Source organism: Formica exsecta, unplaced genomic scaffold (assembly GCF_003651465.1).
Source record: "Formica exsecta isolate Colony F162 unplaced genomic scaffold, ASM365146v1 scaffold83, whole genome shotgun sequence".
NCBI lineage: Eukaryota > Metazoa > Arthropoda > Insecta > Hymenoptera > Formicidae > Formica > Formica exsecta.
The window spans coordinates 702,321-727,918 of record NW_021853600.1 but is presented as its reverse complement, the minus strand read 5'-3'; the positions used below and the strand labels follow the sequence as shown (position 1 = coordinate 727,918).

General features: G+C 31.2%; 1 protein-coding gene across 1 annotated transcript in view; it reads left to right on the top strand.

Moving 5' to 3' along the window:
* The window catches only part of LOC115244692, a 331,478-nt gene that overhangs the window by 297,803 nt on the left and 8,077 nt on the right, over positions 1-25,598 (top strand). Inside the window, exons 10-16 of the mRNA XM_029822565.1 lie at positions 94-231; positions 4,254-4,459; positions 7,084-7,356; positions 10,182-10,246; positions 10,899-11,103; positions 11,553-11,698; positions 12,192-12,320. Of these exons, the coding sequence (XP_029678425.1) occupies positions 94-231; positions 4,254-4,459; positions 7,084-7,356; positions 10,182-10,246; positions 10,899-11,103; positions 11,553-11,698; positions 12,192-12,320 (1,162 nt within the window). The remainder of the gene's footprint in view (positions 1-93; positions 232-4,253; positions 4,460-7,083; positions 7,357-10,181; positions 10,247-10,898; positions 11,104-11,552; positions 11,699-12,191; positions 12,321-25,598) is intronic.

The following is a 25,598-nucleotide window of genomic DNA, read 5'->3' as shown; positions in this document are numbered from 1 at the left end:
ATATATGTAAACAGAGTATTTCTTTGTAGACTACAATATGCTGTGAAAAATTTATACTTTTCTACGTCTTATTATATTTCTCTCGTGTTACAGGAAAACTGATAGCAAAAAGGACGAGTGCATAGTGGCGCAAGAAAAAATGCATCCGATGTGCGCACAGCGCATAGACGGCGCTGAAATGCCGACATGTCACAGCCTGGCTGAAACTTGCAAAGAGAATAGAAGTTGCAGGTGAGACAGTATTACATTCATATTTTAAATAAATTGCGTGTTTTTCCATAAATTATCCGTGCGTCGCTACAGATTTTGCATACAGAAACGTAAAGTGAGAAAAAATATAAAATAGTAGCCGGTTAAAATTAATGTATAAGATATGTTCTTTAATTCTAGGGTTAATAATTATTACGAACAATATCCTAAAAAAAAAAATATTTTAATATCAAAGCGGAATTTTTTGTTATAATTATAAAGAATTAAGAATTAAAAGATTTTTAAAAAATTGTAATGAGATTTGGTATCACGATTTTATCTTTTAACAGTTTTATCGGATTTAAAAGTTTTATCAGATACAAAGCGGTACAAAAATCTCTCTCCTATAAAGTAAAATGGTTTTCTCAGCGCTTAAACGGCTTTACTTAAAACGACATTCATGTACACCGCCACATACTCGTGTTGCAGAAAATGAAGGAACCATTATTTTATCCTTCATAGTCGCACTGGTCCTCCGACCAATGTCCTCTTGGCTAAGGAAATATTGCATTAGCGCGCGAATAAATCTTGTTGAATCGCGATTTAACTTTAAAATTGAAAAAGTTCCGGCGGAACCGCGAGAAAAAATAAGGGACGACGTGTTTGCGATGTTTAATAGGGTACTTCTTTGGTTTACTCAGCGAGATAAGATCGCGTCTCATTCTAATTGGACATTATTATTTACATGTCAATTTTGCCCCGTTACATCGTACGACGATATTCGCTCGCCGTGAAAAACCTCGTGGTAAACTGCGAAGACGAGAAAAAAGAAACTTTATCTTTTTTTTTTTATGCGAAGAAGAGTAGTTCATTTTTTAAAGCGGCAGCTTCTTGCGGAAGATACATTGCAATTTAACAACTTGAGCTAAACATCTTGTGCAAAATGGTCTGAGAATTCTGTTCATTAGCTTCTACAAGCTAAGTGGTACATGAATATTAATCAAAGCGTAAAGGTAGAATAGTAATCGCACGTGATTAATATTCATAATCCAAAAAAATATTGATACTTTGACACCGTAGATTAGTTTAGAAAGTCTATCTTAAATTGAGGAAAAAATCTATTGTAAATTAAGGTTGCAAAGTGTAAAGCTACACAGTCGATAGAACATAGAAATATATAAAATCAGAATCACATCAAAATGTCGATTAGCGTTATTCCTAGTTAATTAACGTTGCTTTTTTCTATCTTTCTTTCTTTTCCTTTTTCTCTTTTTATTATTTAAGAATAGTTCAAAATATAGTTCAGAGAGAAGGACAGAAAGAGCTAACGAATCAGTTAGAATCAGTTAATTCAAACTATTGATGCAAATCAGTTTTAGCGAGTTTCTAAAATAAGACAATGCATCATTCATGTCTTGTCTAATTCCCGATCACTCTACTGCCTGAAACTGCATGTGATCTCTATTCTTATTAATGCAAATTTAATTAATTTTAATTATTTAGTTTTATTAATTTTACGGAACAGAAAATGTATTATAATTCTAGATATTGATAAAATTCTCTATTAAAAGTAGAATAATTCTCTCTAGTAAAAAGTACATTTTTATATATTTTGTTATTACCAAAGATACACGATAAATAATAAATTTTTTCTTAGAATAAATAAGCATTTATATATACAGAAATAAAAATTCTATATTGAATATCAAATTTTTTAAAAATATCTTTTTTATTTATTAAAAAAGATTATTAAGAAAGACAGAGATATATTATTTTTTGATTTAAGAATATATGACTGTTGTTTTCTTAAAATGATATGATTCATCATCTTTCTTATACAAAATTATATTGCATATCTATATTAATAAATAAATGTTTTTTTGCATTCTAATGAGTTGTATATTAAATATTTATTATATATTTATTTTACATTTTTTCATGGAAATTTAATAACTTATACTTTGTTGGACACACTGTTTTAATCATCACACAATATATTAATGCACCGATTATTCTACTATTACTCGGGATATAAAATACATAATTCAGAATTCAATAAATAGATTAGTTGTGAATCTTTTATCAATCAAATTTGTTATGATATATCTTATCTATGTAAAAAATATATATGTGTGTATATATAAGCAGTAATACATACACATATAATATTGTATATTGCAAGTTGGAGATATGCTGTTATTTTAATTTTTATTAAATGGTAAAATATCAGATATAACAGCGAAAATTGAAACATTATATTGGAGGGTAAAACACTTTGCCCTAATGAATATTGTAAAAAAAAAAAAAAAAAAAACAACGGGTATAACGGATTAAAATTATCGAAAGGAAGGCGCACAAATGCGCGATGGATCGTGTGTACGTACTTCGCCGATCGATTAAATTAGCACATGCACGCACGCACGTACGGCTTGAATCGGCGTTTTAATTGATTTATCGCCGAGGGCGAACGAATCCATTTTTAATTTTGCCATTTAGAGATATCTATGGACGATACGAAAACGAGCGATTGCTGCGTGCCATTGATGCACACTTTGTACCTCGATGCATTCCCACGCTTCGAGGTGTCTCGATAGTTTCTATTTAATTGCTTTCTATAATAATTGCTTGAAATATATGCCTATCATTTTTACCGTAATAGTTTTCTGTAATAGATAAATTAGAAATATTCCAATAAATTATTATAATTATTAATATAATGCACAAAATAATTTGGTTAGCTGATCATTGATTAACTTATTAATTATTAATTAAGTTATTTAATTATATTATTACTTTTTATTAATTTTTCTAAATTTATTAATATTAATTTATTATGTTTTATTAATACAGGAGTTATTATTTTTGTTTATTTGCGTATTTTTAACTTATAGAAATTTGTACATAATGTAATTTTTATTAATTTCTAATACAAAATGTGTAAAAATACTAATTTATAGATAAAAATCTAATATAATGTAAGATTTATTTTAATTATATTTATTTTATTATATTAATTTGTGTATTATATTAAGTAATAGAATATAATTAATTTCTTACATTCAACGTTGTATGTTGTAATAATCGTTTTAATGATCACTATATCACAAATCGTTATTATGCAATTAATAATTATATATTTTAGTTGAAACGTTTTTATGAAAACAAAGTTTATGTTTTGCTATATACTCTCATTGACGTTATATATACCTATGTATCAAGAGACACGTGTCCTGTCTCGCGCCAAGTCACGTGCAGCAAACAGCGAGGTGAACTGTGTATTTATATGGGGTTTGTCTAGTGTTGAAAGTACCTTATATTATCGGATCCGAGTAACGCCTGAACAAATCGATCAATTGTCACACCAACTACGGTTTCTATGGTCATCAAGAATATATACACCCAGCGATTATCTATTATTCCAACATTAATTCCCTCGGTCAGTTGGCATTAATAATCATATGAATACGTCTAATGATTATTAGAATACCACTTAATAATTATCAACATCAGAAATAATTTCAGACATTTTTCTTACTAATTTAATTGTTCGTCAAGAAAATCAATCAATTTGTCAATTAAATCAATTTTTCGTTTAATAATTTGACAAAGGCTCATTTTTAATTACAGCTAACCATTGACGTTCTAATAAAATAGTTATAATTAATTAACAAATAAATATCAATCTTTGCAATAGCATTTAGCATTTAAAAAAAATTATAGATATTTAGAATAAATACATCTTGTGTGGTATTAATTTACATTAATTTATCTTTTCTATTGATAGAGAATATATAATAATTTTTTAAATATAATAATTAATCTTAATTTTGTCATTAGACATAAATATCAGTATCAGCGCTGATTGTGATTATCATAATAATCGATGTATTAATTACTAACTCTTTAATTTATCTCTCAAAAAGTAACCCTTGATACTTTTTCAAATTCTTCAATTTTATTATTTTTTTTTTTTTACACAAGCCGCTGATAGAATTGATCATAAATAGTTTATAGTTTTGTTGATCGCAAAAAGCAATATCAAAAATAAAATACCAAATTTTTAGGCTTAGATTGGAGTATTACGAACAGAGCTGCGCGGTCGACAGCGTGACGAAGAAATGCGCCGGACCAACTTCGGAATGCAGAAAAGCGATGCTGGGTATTCTTGGCACCGATCTTCACACTAATTGCGCGTGCAAGGGTACTGAGATCAGTCAGCTTTATGGCTGCCTAGGCTGGCAGCGGCTTCTCTGGGTGAATCCTTGCGTAGGTAAGTGACAAATTCTCTCTAAAACATTCATTATTTGCAATCCCGGTTACAATAGTAATTTGGATTAAAAGATCAGGCTTAACAATTTACTATTTTTTTTTTAAATAATGGATATATGTAGATAGAAAACATCTGTTTAAATCAAAGTTTACTTTAAACTACGTTGGTGCAACTATAAAAACATAGTAATACTTTTATACTTCAAAACTTTTTAGTGTCAAAAACGTGAGATTTTTGAATATTATTATTATACGTATTATATAATATTATATATTAATGTTATAAAATTGATTTTTGTGTCTTTTTATAATGTATCGCTTCTTTAACATCATAATTGAAAAAGAAAACAAAAAGAAATCTCGCAAAAAAAAAATTTATATGTATATACATATTTTACTTATAATTTTTAAACATTTATTTATATATTACTTAATAATATAATATCAAAAACGATCAACACTTTTCAATTTTTTATAATAAAAATAATATTTTTTGGAATGATTAAACTATTTGTTAAAAAGTAAGAATATTTTGGACAAGTTATTCGCAAAAATATGAAAATTAACTTAAATCAATATATCGAGTTATCGGAACTAAATAAAAATAAACGGATACTAGCCGATGTAGGAATGTTAATTAATGCAGATTGACGGTATATTGTTCTAAAGTTTAATTAATCTTTGTAAATGTTTTATCTCGCAACATAATTTTATCAGCGTGAAAAACCGCGTGACGATATCGGCATTCAATTCTTCATTAAAATGGCATTTCAACAAGCGACAACGAGCGTATCTCGTATCTGTTTAATCCGTGAAAAAATATTTTCATGATTTACTATGAGAATAAATTGTGCTCAAAGTTATATAAACTTATTATATATTAACATCAAGTTGTATCCCCTCTTCTTAAATTTAAATTCAACTTTAATAGAATTTAAATTTAAGTTGAATTTGATGTAAATAATTTGTCTAAAATTATGTAAGAACTGATTAATAAAATATTATTTTTAATTTTAATTTTATTATTATCTTATTTTAAAATGAAATTAATTTAGTTTTTAATTTGCTCTTAAATATTCAATATTTAATACTTGGAAGTTTACTAGAGAAATTATCTGTGCTAGTTCTTTTTTCTGTGTTATAAGTCATTATACATACAAACATTACAGCGCATAAATAACGCATAACAGACAGAAAAGCTGCATGAAAAGCTGCCGATGCACTCGACATGATGCATTTCTAGAACGCAGTAGGAGATGCTATTTCTTCGTATCTAAATGACTTATCTACCGGCTGAATACAGCCCATTGCACTCATTGTGCTTTACAACTCGTCGGGGTCAAGAAAGATCGATAAGGGCTGTGTCGTTTGTTCGACCGGTGTAATTGCAATTCTGCGTGTAGCATCACAGTGTATAACTGCATAGACTGTCGTAGATTGTTAGAGATCGTCACATCACTGAATCTTGTTCTTTTGAAATTTCTATGATTCTAGTGATACAATTTTATTTAGCTTGTTTGATATATAAAAAATTGTAACATATATGTTTATAATTATTTATTTTATTAGCATATTTTTTACGCACGTTATTGTCAATTTTTACACATAATTAATATCTTCCAAAAAAAAAAGAAAGAAAGAAAAACAGAAAATCGGATCGCCGCCGTTTCATGGCGAATTTTTAAATGCTGATAAATATAATCTATCTTGCGAAAATAAAAGTTGCAAGTCGCTGCTGCTGCTCATAAAATATTATTACGCGCATCTTACGTTCCCTATTATTGCTGTACGGATCCCGTGAGAGGAGAGGCGCGATGCAGTGCCCCTTGAAAGTGTAATCACCTTAGAGTCCCCTCCACAGTACCTGAAATATTTCGCAGCAGCTGTGCCGCTGGCGATACGGGACCCCGCGACTTTTCCGATACTTTCATACTTCCGCGTCGGATGGCTACACGTGTACATTCAACTGCAATTTTACAGGCTCTCCGTTCGGCACTTTATATTGCTTAGCGGTTGTTATTTGCGGCCACACGTCCGTTTCCTGACGCGCGCGAGAGAATGTATGAGAGAGAAAGTATTAAGCTAAAGTTACTTCAAGGCGACGATGCCGATTCGAGTCGACAGTTTTTCGTACTGATTATTGCACCGTGAAATGCTATAAAGAAAAAAAGTTATGACAAAATTTCTTTTGTCAGTATGAATTATCGTAAGACGCAGAGACTATAATAGATAATTTTATACAGAAATAATGGCGCGCGAAATAATAAATATTATGATAAAATATATGAAAGAGTTTGAATTAAGAATTATTTAATAAATAGCTTACATATGGAAATCAAATTTATTAATTTAATATTAAAAAAGTAATATCGTTTTTATACATTTTTATATAAAAATATATTTCAACAATATATAAAGTCGCCTCCAAAAGAGATTATAATTTACTTCAATTTAATACAAATGAAAATATAGTATAAATAAAATATAAACTTATCATTTTTTTTAAATTGATATTAAAAAGCTATCCGTGTTATTATATAATTTCGTGTTTTTTCTACGATCTTATCTCAATCGGTTTCGTTTCCTTAATTCGCATCGTTTCAAGTATAATGTCGTTAATTACAGTGGAATCGCAGAAGGACTATCACGCGCGTAAGAAACACCATCATTCGCGTACGACAACGACGATGACGACGACGACGGCGACGGCCGTCGCGACGACGACGATGAGGTCACCGGCGAGCATGACGGCGACCACCGCGGTCGAACAAGCGGAGGATAATCAAATACCGGAAGTGACGAAGTGGCCGACCACCGAACCCATGGAAACTTGGGAAATCACAACCACCACTATGAGCACCACTTCGAGTACTACTACGACCACTACGATGCCACCACGTGAGTGTAAACGCACCGAAAGATTATTAGTTTCCTTTATTAAAATAATTTTCTAATAATTACTATTTGATCAAATTCTCTCACATTACATTCTATTATTAACTCTTATTAATTGAAAGAATCTAATTCCTAATTTTTCTTATAATTAAATTTCAATCACTAATTGCTTGTCAAGTTGATGCGAATTTTTGGATTTATGGAAACACATTCAGTAATATATTATAACTGAATGAAATATATTATAACTTTTACGAGAAAGATAAATTAAAATTAAGTACTCATATACATATATAATTGATATATAAACAATTATCTATATAAATCTTACGTAATAGATTAAATATAAATTTAATATATTAAGATTAGATATCAAGATTTTATCTGTCAATGAGATTTAAATGAGAATTACATATTTAATGCTGAAAATTGAACTCATTGCAAAATCTTCTAAAAACGATCGCAGTGCAGACAAAGTTTATTTCTACTTTTAAGACATTATTTCTTATGGTAATCCTTTATCCTATTGTTCGTTAAATATATATTCCTGACATTTTGAATTTTGAAACTCTTGGTTTGCCAATTATTATATGTATTTTAAACATCCAAATTTTTTAAATTTAATTCCTAATTTTTCTTATAATTAAATTTCAATCACTAATTGCTTGTCAAGTTGATGCGAATTTTTGGATTTATGGAAACACATTCAGTAATATATTATAACTGAATGAAATATATTATAACTTTTACGAGAAAGATAAATTAAAATTAAGTACTCATATACATATATAATTGATATATAAACAATTATCTATATAAATCTTACGTAATAGATTAAATATAAATTTAATATATTAAGATTAGATATCAAGATTTTATCTGTCAATGAGATTTAAATGAGAATTACATATTTAATGCTGAAAATTGAACTCATTGCAAAATCTTCTAAAAACGATCGCAGTGCAGACAAAGTTTATTTCTACTTTTAAGACATTATTTCTTATGGTAATCCTTTATCCTATTGTTCGTTAAATATATATTCCTGACATTTTGAATTTTGAAACTCTTGGTTTGCCAATTATTATATGTATTTTAAACATCCAAATTTTTTAAATTTAATTCCTAATTTTTCTTATAATTAAATTTCAATCACTAATTGCTTGTCAAGTTGATGCGAATTTTTGGATTTATGGAAACACATTCAGTAATATATTATAACTGAATGAAATATATTATAACTTTTACGAGAAAGATAAATTAAAATTAAGTACTCATATACATATATAATTGATATATAAACAATTATCTATATAAATCTTACGTAATAGATTAAATATAAATTTAATATATTAAGATTAGATATCAAGATTTTATCTGTCAATGAGATTTAAATGAGAATTACATATTTAATGCTGAAAATTGAACTCATTGCAAAATCTTCTAAAAACGATCGCAGTGCAGACAAAGTTTATTTCTACTTTTAAGACATTATTTCTTATGGTAATCCTTTATCCTATTGTTCGTTAAATATATATTCCTGACATTTTGAATTTTGAAACTCTTGGTTTGCCAATTATTATATGTATTTTAAACATCCAAATTTTTTAAATTTAATTCCTAATTTTTCTTATAATTAAATTTCAATCACTAATTGCTTGTCAAGTTGATGCGAATTTTTGGATTTATGGAAACACATTCAGTAATATATTATAACTGAATGAAATATATTATAACTTTTACGAGAAAGATAAATTAAAATTAAGTACTCATATACATATATAATTGATATATAAACAATTATCTATATAAATCTTACGTAATAGATTAAATATAAATTTAATATATTAAGATTAGATATCAAGATTTTATCTGTCAATGAGATTTAAATGAGAATTACATATTTAATGCTGAAAATTGAACTCATTGCAAAATCTTCTAAAAACGATCGCAGTGCAGACAAAGTTTATTTCTACTTTTAAGACATTATTTCTGATGGTAATCCTTTATCCTATTGTTCGTTAAATATATATGCCTGACATTTTGAATTTTGAAACTCTTGGTTTGCCAATTATTATATGTATTTTAAACATCCAAATTTTTTAAATTTAATTCCTAATTTTTCTTATAATTAAATTTCAATCACTAATTGCTTGTCAAGTTGATGCAAATTTTTGAATTTATGGAAACACATTCAGTAATATATTATAACTGAATGAAATATATTATAACTTTTATGAGAAAGATAAATTAAAATTAAGTACTCATATACATATATAATTGATATATAAACAATTATCTATATAAATCTTACGTAATAGATTAAATATAAATTTAATATATTAAGATTAGATATCAAGATTTTATCTGTCAATGAGATTTAAATGAGAATTACATATTTAATGCTGAAAATTGAACTCATTGCAAAATCTTCTAAAAACGATCGCAGTGCAGACAAAGTTTATTTCTACTTTTAAGACATTATTTCTTATGGTAATCCTTTATCCTATTGTTCGTTAAATATATATGCCTGACATTTTGAATTTTGAAACTCTTGGTTTGCCAATTATTATATGTATTTTAAACATCCAAATTTTTTTAATTTAACCGGAATGTTCTCTTTTTTACAAATAAAATTCCGCGTATCGGAAGCTTAAGAAAAAAAAAAAAAAATAGTTTTAATTTCTTTCGTCTGACGCATCGAGAAGCAAATTAGATAGATCGCCTCTGGGCGTTGGAAGATGCAAGGGAAGGAGAAGTTGATAAAAGGCTGGAGAAACAAACTGACGGAAAAGATAGCTTTTCTCACTTACGTTACTCTTTTCTCATAGGCTTCTGCGTGGTTCAAAGGCCGACACACAGCCACCAATACATAAGAGAGGGCAAGGGCAAAAGGGTAAGTCGCTAGCAATCTCGCAAATTTCTCGCGATCGTCATTGGTGATACAAACCACCGTCGCTCTCGAGGGCCAACGTTCGTGAGACAGAAGGGAAACAAGGATTTTGTGGTCGTCGTGCACTAGAGAAATTTTACTATAAACGAGCGAGTCGCACACGATTTTTTCTCATATGTTGACACGTCACGATACTGTATCTCTTTGACCCTTCTCGTCAACGAAAAATTTTTTAGAAACTTTATAAAGAAGCTATAGATTTTTAATAAGACGAAAATTTTATTGCGCACGCAGGGAACATATGACAATTTATTAATTCTTCTTTCAACATTTTTAGCAAACATTGTTTCTATACATTTACCTACAAATATATATGGTCCATATATGTGTATATATATTATATATATTTTATACATATATATATATATATTTTTTTTTTATAAAAATATATTAAGTAAAGATTATATTTTTATCGTAAAGCAAATATTATATATTGGTATATATAATTTAGAAGATTCTTTATTACGCTATATGTCAAAACTGAATAACAAAAATCCATACATCTTTTTTATATCTTTAGCAGGTACTTCTTAAAAATGTACACGCATTGATAGATAAACGTATTAATTATAATGTATCACATGCATTTATGTAGCTGTATCGTGAGGACGAGCCCGAATGCTCGGAGCTCTGTCACTGCAGCGAGGGTGAGCAACTTGTCTGTAACACCATCTGCGTCGATTCGTCACCCTGCAAGACGGATTTCGCTTTCTACAACCACGAAGCACCGGCTTATCAGGCACATCGAGGTCCTTGCCTTTGCTATAGTGGTGGTTTCATATGCATGCGGCCTTCGCCCGGTGAGCGATCATCTTTCTCACGATTAATACTGTTAAATGAAACATCGATTATTCGAGCGACACTTTTATTGGATTCTTCAGAAGGCGTGTGCGTGGTTTTCAAATCATTATTACATTCTTTGTAGCGTATATATTTTTGTTTTATCATAAAAATGAGTAGCTAAAAAGAATCAAAATTTATTATATTTTATCTTACGCAGTTTATGCAAACTTAAGATTTAGCCAAATTAAGATATGATTTATTTTTTATTTAAGCTAGTCATTAAGTATCCAATAATTACTTTGTACAATTTATATTATATATATGTTTAATAAAATCTCTTTTACTCCTTTTCTTTATTTTTCTAAACTCTGACCGTAGGATGAAATATAACAATTTTGGAATGATCCGACATAGAAAACGATTTCTCTTTGCGCCGTATAATACCAGCATTGTATTATTTTCGCAGACACATACAATATACCGCACGGGGTTTTCATGTTCCTGGGGTACAGCGAAAAAGACGAGACCTTATTGAAGCAGCACAACAATGTAACCGTGCTGGACGCGGTATCATCTCTCGACAATTTCATGAGAGAGGAAGTCAATAATCAGGTGAGAGAGACGTCGCCTCTACTATCCGTTAATTTTAAGCTGGATGACACTTGAAAATTGTTATCCTTCGGAAAACACCGGAGAGAAATCTCACGACTTAGTACAGAAATATCGGCCAAATTTCGAAAATAAGATTATTTTGGAACAATCCGTTATACGAATGCGACGACCTAGAAAAGAATCTAAAATCAGTCGATTAGAGTTTATTACATCTCATGTTACTCGGCGTCGAGGAAAACGGTCTCGTAGAGAGGGCTCCGGAAAATTCCCAGAATGCAATTAATGCGCAGCGTCTCCGATCGGAGCGCGAAATTCCGATAATGAGAAATGTCAATGAGAAATGTAATGGCTCGTCAAACTGCGCGTCGATTAAAAAGTAAATCGGGCAGCGCGGAATTTAATAAATTCCGTTGCGCGGTACATCGCGACGGATGACGCGCCAATCTACCTAGCTACCTATCTATCGAGGCCAATTCTCGTCTTCTATTTACAGACAGTATGCACGCTCTTCTTGTACAATGCGACCCGAGAAAACGTGATTGCAGTAGCACGGCTTGGGAGCGACAATCCACCCTTAAATAGCAGCCAGGCTCAGAATCTGCAGCACCTGTTACGTGTCAAGGTAAGCGAATCTTGGATGGACCTTTTCGCACTGCATGCGCGAAAATTGAAAGCTTTGGTGGGAGAGCTGGATAAGCCCACGGGAATGTAGTATTCGAGAAACCGCGAGACAAGGAAATTCGTTTGTTATCAAGAGAGAAATAACATTTTATTATTTTACTTATTATTTCTTCTACGAGTATACGAGCACTTTTTATCATCATTTTTTTTAAATCTTGCGCTTGCATTGAAACAATTTAAGCTTAACGCAATACATTGTTCTTTTGAAAACTTGAAGCTTTATCTTTATACATTGAAAGTACGTGTTAACCAGAATAAAAATTTACATTTAAACAGAGATTTATATATTTTATTTGCTCTTTATATATTTGTTTATAATTTATATAAATATATGTAAATTTTTAGTTATTAATTATCATATGATTTAATATTTTGAATTTAACACACATACATATATTACATATACGACATAGAATGCTATTATTTAAAAAGTTTATAGCACAATATATTAAAAATATAGCAAGAGTAATAACATGCAATCCGATTAGAATGCGTAACAAGCCAGCAAAACGTGATATAGTTTCATTCTCTCGAAGTTACGCTTTATTATTCTTTTCTTTGACGTTTATGAAGAATTATAATTAAAGCCAAAGTGACTGTTATCATTCTTGAATCAGTAAGATTACAACTGCAAAAGTGAGTTTATAGGATCTGTAAAGATTCTGCAGCGGCCCTGAGTTCAAGAAAAGCTTTGCGTGAACGATGGCGATTCGATGCACGCGCGTGCGTGCACCCGACAGGAAGTCGGTGCGGGAGGGCAATGTATAACGCGTTCTCGCAAAAGTTTTAATTTCCCCAAGCAAATCTCGGCGTCGCTCGAAAGAGATTATCGCGATTAATTCGCTTGCCGAATTTCACCCTTCGCGCCGCGATAGATCTTGAGCGAGCGCACAAATCGCCAATCGATCTCCCTCCGGTGGATTATTGCACGCGATAATGCAGCCTTACGCGTGTCCGGAACACATAATGCGCCCGCTTAAAATGCACGCAGGGTAATTAAAACTCTGTGATTCATGACCGGCTCACATACACAGTGTCGCAATTCAAATATTTATAACAGTTGATTAAAGAAGTAATGACTGATTAAAAATTAAACAGTCGATTTAAAAAAAAAAATATATTAATTGGTCAATTGCGTGATTGAAAAAATTATTGTAACTTAGAAAAAAAGAAATTTCTTAGCAAATTAGAAGTTTACATTCACTGACAATGAGCATAAAATACGTGAAAAGTTTTTTATGAATTTTTAAAATAATAATTAAAAATTATATAAAATTAATACAAAATCTGTCATCGTTTTAGTAACTCTTTAATATATTTAATAATATAAGTCATTATATATTTTAAATCTTAAGTTTTAATTTATATTTAAAATAGCTTTTACAATTAAGTTTAATACTACAATCAAGTTTAATATTTCGACATAATAATTTGCTACAATAATTGTCCATATAAAATAACAGAGAAAGCAATTAGTGATGATGATATTTATTCACATACTGAACATAATCATCAAAAGCAATAATGAATTCTCCTCTTCGATTAACGTTGCTTGCAATGAATATTCAACGCGAAAGAGATTTTTATAATCGCGAATTTTTGTCATCACGAAAAATTTGCACGGAAAAAGGATGGATCGGTCAACGGAACAACACACGCCAATTTGAATCCAGAATACCTCCATCAAGTTGCAAATGGACCAGCGCTTGATCACAGATTGGAAATCGCCCCGGGAACCTGTACAACTGTGTAAAATGCGTGCTGCGAGCAGAAAGCAACGCGCATTTAGTGACATACAGGGTGTCGAAGAGATGCATCACAATCGATACAAAACGATATTGGCGAAAAATTACACACCATTCCGATTTTAAAAAGGTGCACCGAAAACACTGGTGAAAGAATTTCTCAACGCCACCTTGTACGTTTGAGAGAGAAGCACGACTGTAATGAATTTTAAATAAATCATAACATTGAATTTTGCAGAGACAATTACGGATTTGATAGAGTATATTATTTCGAGCTAATTTAATTTGTAAATTTGTTCAAAAAATATCTTTATAATAATATCCACAAAAATTATTAATAGTAAACTTGATTTATATTAAAATGCAAAAAATAAAAAAAGAAATAGTGTTCTAATACCAATTTATATTTACCAATAATGAACTTGATAACACGTATATAATTAACTGAAAGATTTTCTTTAAATAATACATTTTTTAAATTAAACTAAAAAAGGAATTGTATTTGTATTTTAGTACGAATAATATCAATGTTATTTTGTGGCTTCGTTCATGGAATATCCGTTGGACGGCTTTAAATAACGGCTCGACGGAGAACGTCTGACAGAATTACGGGAATTCGTTTCTGCCGTTGCCTGCGGGAGAGATAGCGAGTTTCGATCCGAACAAAATGGGCAACTATACGAGAGATATATAGATAAATAGATTGAGAATCGCGCTAAGCAACGATCGCGAAGAAATAGCAGTTTGAGGAACCGAGTTAACTTATTGATCTCACGAGATGACCGAAAGAATTCTTTTTTGGGAGAAGAGGATTTGAGCAAAGATGAGAGAATATAATTTTTATATAATCTTTTTAAATTACTTTTAAACATGTCGATAGATAAACATTATTACTTGTAAGTAGTAACTATTTTTAATAATACAATAGAAACATTATATATATGTTTAAGTTCAATTTCGCGCAAATATACTTATTATATAATGTGCATTTTTCTCTAAATAACGAAAGATTAACAGTGTGTTTTATTATGTGTATAAAATGGCATTTAAAAATATCAAACTATCATAGATCTATCCGCGCGAGGTGTATCTAAAAATTTTCAGATTCACATAAGTTTCTCTGGCAGTCGGCCCGTGGTTCGTTCCCAACATCATCTCGTCTCCCTTCTCTCTCTAAACCCATGAGGCTCGTAACGGCGGCGGACTGCACCATAGAGAGCGAGGAGTACGGAAACTTGCATTTTCCCTCGGCGTGACTGCACGCAGCTACATACGTCATAAAACTTTGCTAATATAGCGGAGGACCGCGGTGCCGTCTTTGCGCCGGTGACTCGAAATCGCTCCTTTCTCTCCTACCGAGTCGGCATTTGTCTTGCTTTCCCTCATCTTTCACTTTTTAACCTTCTGCGCATTTTCATTCTCTCTCTCTCTCTTTTTTTCTTTTTTTTTCTCTATCCAATGTCAAATGGAATTTAGCTGGTGTAGAATTTCACAACACTTGTTATTTAAATCATTATTTAAATCACGTAAACGTTTATATAAATCAGATGCAATCGAGTACTTTCTATCAAAGAGAAAATATTGATTGTCTTTAATTGGGACTATACTAGATACCTATCGTCTGAACGATTCTATTTTTGTTCGCTTTATATGAATATTGATTCAAATGTAATTGTTTGATAATTTGATCTTATTTGATACCATCGTACTTTTAGAATTTGTGGACTCAATTATGTATTTTCGTTTAACTGATTATAGTTACAAAAGTTTCGAAATACATCTAAATGGTGTTTAATTTATAAAATGTCGAATACTTTTCTGCTAAGTTTTTAATTTGATTTTAGCCAATTCTTATCAAATAAATAATACCAATAATTGTTATCTTAAATATTGACATGAAAATAAATTAAAAATTCGAAATCTCTAAAAATATTATTATATTAATAACTATTGTTTATCAAAAATGTATATTACTTTATTTATTTATAATTTATACCTTTTTCTATACATTTTATTAGCACATTTTCTTTTTTTATTAAAATAATTAATCTGTTGAAGAAATTATTACATTTCTTTCTTTATTTCGGGACGAGAATCTTTACATTAAAGAACAATGAGCTAAAACATTGCCTACTTTATATCTTAGAAATGCGAAAAATTACCTTGCGCGCCAATATAAAGATAGATTTCAAAATCTCGTAAATATCGTAAGTGAAGTTAACGAATTATTCCCCTGGGTACCGAATGACACTAGGATCTTTATTCAGTGCGACGCTTACTTCTGTGACGGCGCAGTTTAATCCCATCTTGCAGCAGTTCGAGAAACGGCGAAAAAGCCACAGTTTGCCGACGTTCCGCGCCGTTTTTCAATTATGCATTCGCATATTTTACCGGAATGCCTTGTCGCATTCAGCGACGAACGCGACGACAGCTGCCGGACTGCATTTACGAGGTTAACAATAATTCAACGCCACACCATCTTTACGGCGCTATACATTCGGTGTTCCCGTGATATCCACGAGTATGCTTGTTACTGTTGTTTATTCCGATTTTATGCGATGAAAGCTTTAAATTCCCAAAATTGTCTAAAGGTCCGCATTTTTGCCTTTTTTCGCAATAAGCATTTTCATTAAATAGATAGAAAATGTTAATATATTAAAGAATTGTGTATACATATTTTAATGCGCATGTAATGTTGTAAAAAGATTGAATATTTTGTTATTTCTCATTAAATTTTGAAAAATTTTAATTTAAATAATTTCTCTTTTGCAGATTGTTAAAATTTCTTATAAACGTCGCGTATTACTCGTACAAGAAGCAATCATCCGAGAACGTAAAAGAATCAGAATGTAGAGCGTATGTAGAATGTAGTTCCATTCGTGGATATCATCAAAACAGAGAATTAAAACCCCAGAAATAGAAAACTCAGACACGTCCGCAATTTCTAATAATACCAAAGAGTTGTTTCGATGCTATTGTAAGGATCTGTGACCTCTTTCCATGTTTTCACCGCCTGCTGTTCAACTCTTTATATTGGTATTAAGAGGAGAATAACAGAAAGATTGGTGCTCGTTAGAATCTAAACTTAAGTCGACAGGACAGTTGGTCATGTTCAACGTCACCGCTAAACACCGCTCGCGACTATAACAAATTGCAACAAAAAAGCCAAGATTGTTTTTACGACGCCATGCGCGACGACATGCGAGAAATCGAGTGCTTTGAAGGACAAATCGCAAGGAAACGCTTGTCATGAAACGACGTGTAAGGAGTGGTTCGAGAAGAGCTATCTTACCCTCTTGCTACTATTAATCCTCTTTCATTATCGAGAGAAATAATGGAAAATATTTCAATTTCAATTATCGACAATCTTTAACAATATAATAACAAATTATTTTTATACTGCCGATTAATATCTTGTCCCACTAACTAAAATCGATAATATTATAAACAATTTCTTTATCAAATTTTATTGTTCTTAAAGTGTTGAAAAACAATATTCAGTAATATATTCTTTTAGAATATGTTTTTAATTAAAAATTGTTATATCATTTATCTTAAAAGTCTAATAATAACGAAATGATAGTATATTTATATGTACAATTATATTTTTTTTAGGCATTTTTAAAAAACAACGTTTTAACAATTTTTTAACATTTTTCGCCATCGGTCAGGAAGAAAAGAAAAGAAAAGTATCAAAGAAAAACCTCCTAAGTAACGCATAGAAATTCAATGAAAAGTCATGGAGTTTCGAGATCGATACTTGGATGCGGAGTTGAATATGGCGTGAGGGCGAAAGGAAATATGAGAGGAAAGGGGAAAAGGGGAAGATATAGGTGCCTTTATTGGCCTTGTGCCAATCCTTGCTATCTATGTGGAACACCTGTGTCTGCCCGATGTCTCGAATCGCGACAGATCGAACAATGGGAGAATCTTAAGACAAAAGAGCGAACAAACGATAGTTCTAAAACGAAACAGAGAGCATGGTATTTTATCTCTAGTTGAGTTCGATTATGTTATAAAACTTTGATAAGATTTTTATTACAATGATAGAAAAATTATGATAGAAACTTTATCTTCTTGCGTTTTTATCTTTTTGCTTGTTTTTTTATCAATAATAATGTAATGATGAAAATTTTATGTATATGTGAATGAAATAAATAATAATAAATAACAAAGCAAATTTTTATCTCTATTTTGAGATTGATTTTTAACATTCAGTCAAGTGGCGCATGACATTGTCCAATTTAGTGCATTTATACTGTACATGAGTCCTATAATTAAAAAATTCGAGATTCTACAATAGACATGACGTAGTATCGTTGCAGTTTGGTGTTTGTTGCTCGACCGAGATGGGACTCGAAATGATGGTCTGTTCGTTTGCGTGATATCGTCATCTTCATTAAGATAACGTCTCAATACATTAATAGATCGACCTATCGAACAAGACCACCTAACATCCTAACATTGCCGGCGCTTTGTGTAACGAGAATGTCGATGTAAACACGCGCGATAGTGATGTTACTTATTTTTCTTAGTACGTATATATAAAATTTATAGATAGTATTTAAATACATATATTTTATTATAATTTTTATATACTCTTTCTTTTCTTTTGAATAATAATAGGAAATGATTAAAATTTTGTACTCTTTGAAGTAAAAAAAAATAAAATTGTTAAGCCCTTTGATTCTGAAGATAAAAATAACAGCACACTTTTTGAAAAGTTTTATATTACGTATAGTATAACTAGGTATAGCATCTACATAACTCATGTAGATACACAAGTCTCCATGATTAAATATTTGATAATCTGTATTAGATATTAATTCTCTTATATCTCCATAAAAACAGCACAACTTTTGGCCCTGTCATTATTAAATATTAAATATTTCAATTGTACGATATAACCAGTTATACTTGAAATTTCGATTTATAATTTAGAGGTGGCAGTGCCATTCCAACTGTGTGTCATAAAGAGATCGATCCAAATTTTATGATAGAGGAGAGACAGAGAAAGAGAGAGAGAGAGAGAAACGGACGAAGCCCCAAGGCTTCTTACGGGCTTCATCGAAGATGCATGAGAGCGTCAAACTATCCGACACACTGAGTGACTTTCTTAGATTTTTGTATGATAGAAGAAACGCGTTGCATAGCGATTGTCGACTTCGGCGTTCATAAAGTCGTTGTCGATCTAGCGTGTTAAAACGACATTAAAAACGACATTTGCTCATTGAAGTATTTTTCAAAATCTTCTGTTTGACTAAATACTAATGTTCGAATTAAATAATTATAAAAATGAGGTAACTAGATAATTAGAATTTAAAAACTTTTCGACTTACCTTTAAGATTTTTGCTTTTATTATCTCTAAGAATCTGCTGTATATTTCGTTTAAATATTATTGCGAAATTAATCATCTGACTCTCTCTCCCTCTTTCTGATGCCTCCCCCCTGTCTCCTTCTCTTCGTCTATCTTTTTTTTCCTTATTCTTATCTTTCGTGTAATTTCTCATTAATTCGGATTTGTCAGAGTTTGCATTAATCCGCAGAATCATCTTACATATGGCGCTATACGAAGGCTAGTCTCATTTTCGTTATCTGCTTTAGCATCGCGACACCCGAGAGAACGACAACGCTGTGAGATGACGCGCCCCTGATAATAGCTCTTTACGTATACGTATTGCCGGGGTGCCAATTTGACGAGAAGGGAAATGACTTGTCGTCACGGCTGGCGAGACACGTATTCGCGCTACGTGTTCACGCGAGCATTCCGCTCACGCGCCGCGACGATCGCTTTCGACGAACGACGCGGTTCCTTGGCGTCTATCAGCTCGCTCTGCAACAGCAAAAGACGAAGCAGAAAGCTGCTTGTTATCAGTCGCTGCTCTGTTCGAGCTGACGTGCGCAGATGATCTTTCAGCTGAAGCTATCCTTTGCGATTTGTAACTTACACAGCATATCAGAGCAGCATTATTGCTTTTCGACCATCTGATACGCAGATAAATCTGTATATCTTGAACAAAAGTTATAAACAATATAAATAATTTTTAGAATTTCTTGATTTTGCAAAAAATTAAATCTCTACCGCTACAAAAATTGATAGAATATAATTAACATATCTGGATAACGATTGGAATAATAATTAATAGCGATTTCAATTTTGCTGCGTCTGAAAATTTTGTCCAATGATTCTCCCTTATATTTTCAAATCAGTTCATTCTAAGACATATCGAGGCTACAAACTCGATGTACGCAAAATCTTCTTGCCGGCTAAAGTTCAACAACATCGAGACAACGGTACGAAAGGCGCGACTACAAAGCGAAAGTCAGAAAAGAGCGATCTTTCATTTTTAACGTAGCACGTCGATGCTTCGGGCGTTTTAAGATCATGTGAAAGACTGGGAAAAAGGGAGTTTCTTTGACACAGTCGACTCGTCAATTTTAATCACACTTTAATATCGAAATTCGACGAAATACTGACAAGTATACATGTCGTGTGTATATATATATAATTATATATATAATTTCAGAAATAAATTATATATAATATTTATTTTTTTACTTACAACAAAAATAATAATATAAACTAGTGACTTACGGAAGAAACTCTTAATTGTCCAGATTAATAAAAATAAAATCTTGAGATATAATCTCGTTTTTTCATTATTATATTCTAAAATAATTATATCTATTTAAGAATCTTTTCTTACAGTTGTTACAGTTCTTTTTCTTAGCATAATTAACCTTGATAAATAAGTAAAAATATTATTATTTCTCAGTCCTAAAATAATAAAAAGATCTATAATTACTTTTTTATCTTGTATAATAAAAAATATAATTACTTGTTTATTTTGTATAATAAAAAATATAATTACGTCTCCTATATTTTTTATATTTATAGTGTAATTTATGTTATTTATTTCTTATATACTTTTATTTTTGACTATATTTCCTTCTTTTTTATCAGTAAATAAAAAGAAGTTCAGAAACTATCTTAAGAGTTGAGAATAATAATTTTATATAACGAAAAATAGGTGTAACACATTTTGGTTTACAAGATTAACTATTTTATTTTGCTTTGCGCTCAATATTCGTTCGTAAAAATGCTAAGTGTCAAGTAACTCTTCTCGCTCTGAAGTCTGAACAGTCGATCTTCGTGGGAGTATACGAAATTTCTCTCTTCCATTTTTAGAACAGTTCAACGGAGCGCCGACGCCTCGAGGGCTTTAGAGTTTAAGAACGAACACGCGGAACAACGGGAAAAAGTCTTTAACACGCAAACCCCTTATTTTCGCCGATTTAAAGGGAAACAACTCGTGCAGGCTGCAACTGGCAGGGTCGCTCTTGCAATTTTTGAATCCCCGATCTCGACATGCAATCGTTTCACTCTTTCAAAAAAAAATTTTGTTATATGTATACACACACATTTAAAATCGCATAAAAATATTAAAAATATAATATATAAGTGCAAATCTCTCTTTTCTTCTTTCTCGTACACAATATATAAGCATATAAATAAAACATTATTGACGGTATATAAGAAAAAAAAAGAGAAAAAAGAGAGAATCTTTTTCTCTGTCATAAATTATTATATTAAAATTTGTTTTCAGTCTGCAATTTTTTACATATTTACTAAATGCATATACATGAAACATATGCCAATTAAAACGTTCATAATTATAATATATATGTGTGATGAAAAGATTAATTAGGAAACCATAATTTAAATTTTTGGATTTTAAAATCTTTTTATATAAAGAATATTCGCATAAAAATAGCCCTTTCAATGCGGCCGTTTTTTTTTTTTTTTTTTTTTCTTTAGCGGAATTTACTACCGCAACACGTTACTATCTTTTTTTCCTGTCGACTACTTTTGGCTCATTTCGTTTACTTTAAAAGTTTTCGCGCAAGCTATCGCCACAATGTGTTTGCACGTACTTATCTACCTACCGCTTGCAACACGCTCAGCAACGATGCGGGCCGCTTTCGTGCCAATTGTTTTTTGGGATTAATGTGATTTTGGCTGCGGCTCCATTATGCAAGATACCTTTTCAGACAGTAAATTGGAACAGGATTCGAAAGCGAGGCAATTTGCCGGCGCGATTTCTTTTGTTTCTCCGCACGAGCATTGTTCACGTATTTGCGGAACATATAACAGAATATTAAAGATAATATTTTTATGATACTTTAATATAATGATATTGTATTTTACATATTTTAATCAGAATGAACTTATTATTTTAATATTATTAATATTATTAAATTAAAATCGAGAATTCTAAGACAGTTTTACAAATAACGAATAATAAATAATTTATATAAAACAGAAGTAAATCGGGCTAAATCGGCGCAAAGTCGTTATATTGCATACAGTATTTTTACAATAATGCGTATATTTAAGCAAATTTTCCTTAATATTTTCCTATATTTCTGATTATTATATAATTTTTCATCATATCCCTAAAATTTATTATTACAAAAAATAAACCGATGAGAAACCAGAACGTATGAATTCATTCATTATTTAAATCGTATAATTATTATATTTAATATAGTTATTAATATGTAATGATATTGCGCCACCATTACCGTATTTTGATTTTTATTAGCTCTTGATTTTTTTACATAATTGTATATTGCAGAGCTATTTCTCTCTTTGCTATTAAATTAATAATTTAATGAATTTAATTAAATTAGTATTTAAAACTATCTTTAACAGAAAATATAATTGAAAATATCATGATTTTCTGTTTTTTGTTTAACATTTTTATTTTGTTTAATCTTCTAATATTATTTAAGTTATTATATAATTTTGAAAATATAAAAATATCTATTTTAAATAAAACGTTTGATGTGTGTGTTAAGTATTTAATCATTGGTGAACGAAGATTTGCGTTATGCAAGCAAAAATTGGCGACTCAACTTGCGGCGACCTTGATCATTTGGTTGCGGTTGTTTGCAAATTCTCTTATTCACGGACGCTTTCTTTGGACGAAACATGGCAAAGCCGATAACGCTCATTATGCAACTTTATACAAAATTCACGCAGCCCCGCAATGCAACATACGCCGTGCAGACCATAATTAAACGTTACATCTCCCGAGTCTTGCATTATAATCCCAATATCCGATCATCAGCATTAATGCATTGCAAATATTTACGATAACGACGACAGTTTGTTTAAACAATAACATTTCTAGTGCGGCAGTAAATAAATCAAGTAATTTATATCCGAACTGCAACTTTTATACTAAATTCGTTCAAATATCTACAGATAACTTTGCGACAATTGACTCTTTTTTTATAACAAAAATCCTGGTAAAAATCACGTATGCATTGTTCGAGCTTAATCCTATATTTTTTTGCAATATTTAATTGAATAAATTTTATACGCTTTGTAAATATACACGAAAGCGTCGAATGAGTCATATGTGACTCACGTGTAACATGCTAAGTGCGTAAATCAGTTGGCACATATGACAGCATGGATTTTAACTGATTAATTTTAAGAAAGGGTTCAATTTGCATATTTCTAATAGAAGTAACTAAAATATGTTGTGCTTAATATTTATATATTTCCTGCCTTTATATCACCATTTTAATGTAATTAAAAATCCAACAAAATATATTTTCTATTATCAATATTAATTAGATAAAGAATTGATTAATGAATTAAAAATGAGGAGATTTGGAACATTATGTATATCGAAGTAATTTTTTTTAGGCAAGTTCTTTTAGTAATTTTATTTATCGTCTATTTTTAATTGCAATCAATTTGTTGGCTTTGATAAAATCAGCCATCACAGAGATTTTGCGAAAAATACCGAATATAAGTATTCAAGATGTATGGATGTATGAATAAATAAGTCTTGTAAAAACTTTTTCTTGTACTTTAATAATTCATAACAGTACGTGCTCGGAATTGAGATGGATGAAAAAAAGGGAGAAGAGGAAGTAACTATATCTAGTGGTACGAAATTATCCGTATTGATCATAAACGTTTCGCTCTGAAGTCGAGGGGGAATAGAACTTTCTCTATTTGTATTATCGAGGATTGCTAGAAATATTATGACGAATCAGGATGAATTGTCGACACTTCGACCACTTACAAGCAGCAAATCCTCTTACTCCCTTTTAGCCCCTTGAAGGGCGAACGGAAGGGCTTTTAAACCGGATGACGATTAGCGTCGACGTGCGAGAGATGTAAGATTCGCCAAATCTGGCGATTACTCGAACGAGCGAAGACCGCTCGCTTGCAAAAAGACCAAAAGGAAGATAGTAGGAAGGGAGGGAAAGGTCAGCCCCGAGAGAACTGAAGTCGAGATTTGCACCCTCGAGTAAGGACAGACGCGGAAAAATGAGAGATCGTTGGATAGTCGAAGTCTCCGCTCGCTTCAATGAGATACACTGAGGATGAAATATGAACGAAGATCCCGCTAACGATGCATCCTCTGGCAAGAAAAGGGGACGAACTCCTTAACGCGTAAGCGTCGAGGGTTTTTTCACGTGCCAGCATTAAACGTAGAACAAAGTACAACAGGATATATTTTCGTGTTCTAGAACTTCTAAGAATCTTCTCATAGAATTTTATGTACATTTACTTGGGTACACTAATCGGGCACGTACGGATATAATTGTAAGGAAAACGTTAACGAAGTCATAAATTTACACAACAGAGAATAATATTAAATTATGCGAAATAAAAAGGTAAAAATTACTACACAAAGATTTTTATAAATCACTACAATTCTTATAAATCACTACTTTGTAAAAATATGGAATAATATTGTGAAACCAAAAGTTTTTTGTCACAGACTATTGTATTTTGATTTCATTTTCCGGCATTTATAACCGAGAGATAACTTGATATTCTTAAAGGGCCCCAAAGTGCGCCTGCCGAAGGGAGAAGCCGCTATCACTTTTCGCGAGCGTTATGCTCATTTGCATTGCGTGACGAGCCCGCTTTTCGCAAGCCTTTACGTGTTATAAAGCCAGGGTGCGTTGCATGTCGTTACTCCCTCTCTTCGAGAATCTTTTTTTTTTTTTGTTCTCTTTCTTCCCCCCTCGGTGACGCTTACCCGTTCTTATCCTGGCGGATTTTGCTCGCGCGGCCCTTCGTCCTTTTTTTACGTCCCTCTCTCCTAACGAGCAACGGCGAGCGAACTTCTCGACGTCGTTATTGATTAAGTAGCCACACGAAAGCGCGCTTGGATTTTTTAATAGCGAAATTTTTATTGGCGGCTGGCTTGCGATGGCAATTTTCCTCCTCTTGACTCGGCGGCGACTTAGACGGCGAAAAATTCCAAGGCACGAAACGCGACGCCACGTAATCGCACGACTTAGGATGTATCGCTATTTTTAATACCAAAAATTTCTGTTGCCACGCGAAATTTTATTACATCAGAAACTGTTTTGTTGCTTCTAAAAATTATAATTTTTTTGCACACTGTCTTACACTCTTTTCTTTCTCCCCCCC